Raw genomic sequence first — 5,076 nt, 5'->3', positions numbered from 1 at the left:
CTAATGTGTGGTGGTGGTCAGTAAATGCTGCTCTGTTTGTGCTTCTGTGCTTGCTCATGTGGTGGTGAAAACCTTGTTTTTTTAACCAAGTAACTAAATATTTAAAAACCTACTCTTTATAAACATTTGCCCTAAGTCAACTTCCTAGAACTGTATTTGGATACGTTTATATGTTGTCCTAGGTATTTCAGCTGAGTCTTTGAGTTTTCCCTATTTACTCTCTTCTCAGACCTATCTGAGCCCATGAGGTTGGCGCATGGAATCGTTTGTGTTGAATGAATCTTTGCAAAGAATCTGTCTAGAACACTCAAGCTGAGGAAGGAAAGGGCTCACAGCCTGGTTTCCTATGGCCCTTGCACTAAGAATGGTTATGTTTTTAAAAGGTTGTTTAAAAAAAATGAGTCTGCGACAGAGACCACATGTGAACTATAATATTTACTCTGGTCTTTACGAGGTTTGTCAACCCCTGTTGGGTGAAGGCTTGTGTTTTAAATTAAAAATTCAAGGAAATCTTGTATTCACTTTATGTACATACTGGCTTTGATGGATAAAGATGTCCTTCCTGGTCATGTTCCTCGTCCCTGAGCCTTGAGCTGCCCACCTCCTGGTTGGAGAAGCCCCTCACAGACTCACTTTGCATCTCTTCTTTTTGCCAGGTGGGAGCTTGGGCAATTTATTTCATCTCCCTAGGCCTCAGTTTCTCCATTTATGAAATAACCTTGACTTCATAGGGTTGTTGAGAGGATTAAACGAGAACACCCCCCATTCTTTTGCTCTGTAGAAGACCACGGAAAAGCCAACTACGATCTAGTGATTTATAACCTTTTATTGTGAGGGTGTCCTTAAATACAGTCGGGGTGCATATAAAACAGTGTCACATTCCTGCTCTTAGCCATTCGAGCAGTGTCTCCTTTTTAATTCAGGTGGCTATGGAAGGCACTTGGTCTTGGTGAACTGTGTGCATCTGAGGTGCGGTAACCAGGATGGGGAAAGAATTCTCAAGGTCCTGCTCACAACGTCAGAAGGGTGCACAGGTTAGGGAACGGCTTGGGAGTTGGGAGAGGGTGGCAGTGGCACCCGTTTTGGTGACTTTCTCCCCGTTTTATGTAAACTAAGTTGCCGGTGATTAAGTTACCGTGGATATATTTTTCTAAAAACTCAAAACCTCTGCACAAGTCATGATGGGGGGAAGTGGATGTGTCTGTGTCTCCTGTTGGTCTTTCTCATTTGGTACATGATTCAAAACTTAAATTGATACCCTGAATGCAGGGCGGTGTTTTTTACGTTCATTGTGAGGGGTGTCTGTGACGTCTGGAATTTGAAAATGGTTTTAGACAGTGCTAAGCAGAGTCCACTGGGTGTTGTCTTTTGTTTTGTTTTCAGCAAGTTGTCTATTCACTGGCTTTGGTTCCGTTGAAGTCTGCATCACGGGCATCCACTTCCTCGTCTGAACCGTCCGCGTTTTCAATAACCCTACGTCCTCCGGACCTTCTAGAGGGAGCAAAAGAGGTCTCGTTTCCTCGCCTGTGGGTTTTAAGAAAACACGTTTCTTTAGTTCAGAAATCTCCCTTGAGGTTGTAAGAGATTTTTAGAAGGGGCAAAAAACAAACTCAAATGAGACACAAATCCAGGGCTGAAGTCAACAATCTTGACCGGTTTCAAGGTATGGTTACGTTTGATCAGCTGGAATGGGGGGTGGGGGATGGGTTCTTCAGAGCAGTACGATTGGCTTTTAAAAATGTCTGGCTTGGTCATTTGATGACCCACAGGATTCTGGTCTACTGCAGTGACCGTGTCCCGATGGGTTTACTCATGGACCGTGGGGTAGGTATGAAGGGGAAATGTCATGTTCTCATTCTGTGCCTTGCCTTCAGAGATAAAAAAGTGTTTTAGGTCTTTAACTGGAAGAAAGTGAAAATGAATATAAAGGTTAGCCGTGAGAGGAAAAGAGGTCACTGTGCGGACGCTAGAAGGCTGCTGTCTGGGTAAAGGCAACATAGCGCCCCCAGCTTTGGTGGAGCAGAATTCTTGAGCGGAGTTACCCCAGGGTGGGGATCTCGCCTGTTTTGCTCACCATGGCAGCCACCATTTTGGGCTTATAATAGGTGCTCAATGACTTCGTTAGAAAAATAAGTTGAATATGTTAATCCAAGGTGTATTTTAGCTCTAGCTCGTAGGACACTCCTTTCTGTCCTTACCGCTCCCATCCCCTCCGTCCTGCCTGATAAGCCCTGAGTTACCACCTGAGGTGCCCTAAGGTGACCCCGGTCACCTGAAGTAAGGCTTGGCACAGGAGGCAGGGCAGGCAGGAGGGGGAAATGACGGATCCACCTGCACTTAACATTCACAGTTGGAAGAAATGTTTGCCTCCTTTTCAGTGACCACAACAAATAATTACGTTGGGCCCTGGCCACCTGGCCCTCTTTTGACCTAATTCAGAGGTCAAGTCTTAAATCATTTTAGGATTTCTTAAGAAGAAAGCAGACTTTTTATAAGAAAAACAACCCACTTGACCACACAAAGGATGGACAGAAAAGCCACGAAGGTGAGCCCATCCCAGTTATCAATACTTAGTCAAGGACAACCCGGACAGGTAAGATTGGAGGCATAAGCAAGGCTCAGAGTCCTGATCTGCTGAGAGAGGGAATCCCAACAGATTGGGGTCCAAGGGTGGAAGAATCCCAGGCTGGGAAAACTCACCGGATGGTATTCCCAAGGTTCAGAGATCAGGAGTAAATACTTGAAGTTGTAGCCACTTCCAGCTAGATTCAGGCCAACCTCATTCATGTCAGGGAACTTTCTAGGCTTCCCATTCTGTTACAACTAAATTTCTCTCTTGTCTCTGTGTGTGTGTGTGTGTGTGTGTGTCTCTCTCTCTCCAGCAGTGACCTTAAAAGACTTTTTCTAAGAATCTGGCTGAGAGAGCAGGGTCTCAGAGCACTAGGGAAGCAGCAGCAACCCAGGCCGCTCGCTCCTCCTACCTGTGCCGTGGTTCAACTCTATGGGATGGCCTGCGGCTGGGAAACAGTGCCTCCCTATGCTTCCAGGCTCCAGCCACTCTTTGCTTCCTGGAGGAATCTGTATTTGTTCGCTGGAATTTAATTGATAAATGGCCTCCCTTGATCTAAGGAGGAAACTGTGCCTTGAGTCACTGTAAGTCCCCTGCTTAGGCTCCAGTCCTGTGAACATGTTTGTTCTGATTCAGGTGTCTTTCTTGAAGGAAATGGTTTCAAATCCTAGGCAAAGGTTGACACTGGCATATCTGTCACAGGAAGTAAGGGACCTTTATAAAGATTTTCTTTAAGGGTCTGGTCCTGGAGAATTTGGATTCTGTTTGTGGACCCAAAGAACTTACTCAGAGCGCTGTTGGCACACCAGGAGCCAGCACAAGGGTATAAGCACCTGCTGCCCCAGCCAACCCTAGAATTCAGCTAATACTATGGTCCCAGTGAGCTGGCAGGAGGGCGTCTCGAAAGCTGTGTGTCTCAGAGGCTAAAAGCTCCTCTCAAGACCTCATCCAACTGTAAGTATTTGGGAAGTGACAACAAAGCTGAGATTCTTGAAAAGAGAAGACAGACACAAGCCAGGGCTTGCTTGGCCTCTCAAGGAGGATGAGAGGAAAACCAGGCCCCAGTTGCCTAACTTTACGTGTAAAAAAGTTGTTAGAACCCCAGAGAAGTCGAGGCCTCTTAACTCTGTCTTGTGAAGGGCCCCATGAGCTTCCAAGAGTCTTGGGTATCGATTCCCCAGTCTGTGAGTACGTGCCGGTGAGAATTCTGGAAAAGGCTCTGCCAGGACTGCATAGCTGTGTGTAGTGGCCCGCGTCCGCCCTTGTATACTGAAAACGCAGTTGGTTAGGAGCCAGGCCTTGCTGAAGCCTCACACAGCCCCGGCACGTGTGAGAATCTGGGTGAGAGCGCAGGGTCTCAGAGCATTGGGGAAGCGGCAGCAGCCCCAGCAGTGCTCCCCTCCTGCTTCACCCTGGTTCAGCTCGATGGGAGGCCTGGGCCGGAAAACAGTGCCTCCCTATGCTTCCAGGCATATTTCCTTTGCAGGCAAGTTTGTGAATGCTCAGCTGTGGGGGGACAAATTTCTGGGCTGTGGTACCATGAACCTCTGCTTTGTTAATTCTGATGAGTGAACTAGACCCGCCTGACAGAAGCTACTTTCCTGGAATGTACCCACATGGTGGAGTTGTTGTACCTGCTCAGTGCAGTATCCTAGCCAGCCGAGGGGTGACAGCACAGCCAAGTGTCCCTAACAGTGTAAGAGAGGCCCTCTGACGCAGGTAAGAACAGTAAGTGACACAGCCTCTAAACTTGCGTCAACACGTGGTGACAAGGACACATTCAGTGCCAAATCATGCCAAAGCAGAAGTAGGGAAGGGGAATGGGTCAAGACATGAGCTCTTATATTGATCTTGGTTGTGATGAAAGACAGTTCGGAATCAAGGTGTCCAAGCCTTCAGATTTTTCAGGAATCTCACAGAAATTTGCAAGGGCCATAAAGGGGACAGGGAAGGCGCGATGGGCAGAACGGAAATGGAAACTGAGTGTAACACACAGGAGCTGCAGTGAAGCTGAAGGCATGATACCTGCTGAGTCATTGCAGAGTTTCCTGGGGGAGGGGGCCTCTGAAACAGAGAGAGAGAGTCCTTGGTGGTTATCATCCGGCACACGGGAGGGAGCCAGCCCATTTAAGTGCCTTTTCAATCATGGAGGCATTTGCTTCAGTTACATAATTACAGGCACTTTTAAGTCAACCTTCCAATGAAGCACCTAAAACCCAGGCTGTTGCACAAAAGGATAAGCTACTTTTTTTTTTTTTAATAGCAAATTTCTGTCCTGCTGAGCTGCTTTTAAGAGCACAGGTGGCTTCCTCCCATTGTGCAGACCTTTTCAGGAAGGTAAAGGCCTGTGAGGAAGCTAGTTGAAAGATCCACATGGGAATGGAGACTCAAAGAACCTGCTGCAAAATCTTACTTTGGAATTTTTGGCCTTCGTTGCCTTTTATGGCTGTAGCGAGAAGGTGGATGCCTTAGGCAGCCCATGCCGGAGCTGTGCACACGATGGGGAC

General features: G+C 47.3%; 1 protein-coding gene across 1 annotated transcript in view; it reads right to left on the bottom strand.

The window, feature by feature from the left end:
- Positions 1-1,461: 1,461 nt before the first annotated feature.
- Positions 1,462-5,076, bottom strand: part of MYH11 (myosin heavy chain 11) — a 120,703-nt gene continuing 117,088 nt past the window's right edge. Inside the window, exons 42-43 of the mRNA XM_090276970.1 lie at positions 4,595-4,633; positions 1,462-1,524 (exon numbers count right to left, since the gene is read on the bottom strand). Coding sequence (XP_090133096.1) covers positions 4,603-4,633 — 31 coding nt within the window. The 3' untranslated portion in view covers positions 1,462-1,524; positions 4,595-4,602. The remainder of the gene's footprint in view (positions 1,525-4,594; positions 4,634-5,076) is intronic.

Source organism: Furipterus horrens, unplaced genomic scaffold, assembly GCF_987537825.1.
Source record: "Furipterus horrens unplaced genomic scaffold, mFurHor1.1.pri manual_scaffold_5, whole genome shotgun sequence".
NCBI classification, from domain to species: Eukaryota; Metazoa; Chordata; class Mammalia; order Chiroptera; family Furipteridae; genus Furipterus; species Furipterus horrens.
This window is presented reverse-complemented; position numbering and strand designations above follow the sequence as displayed.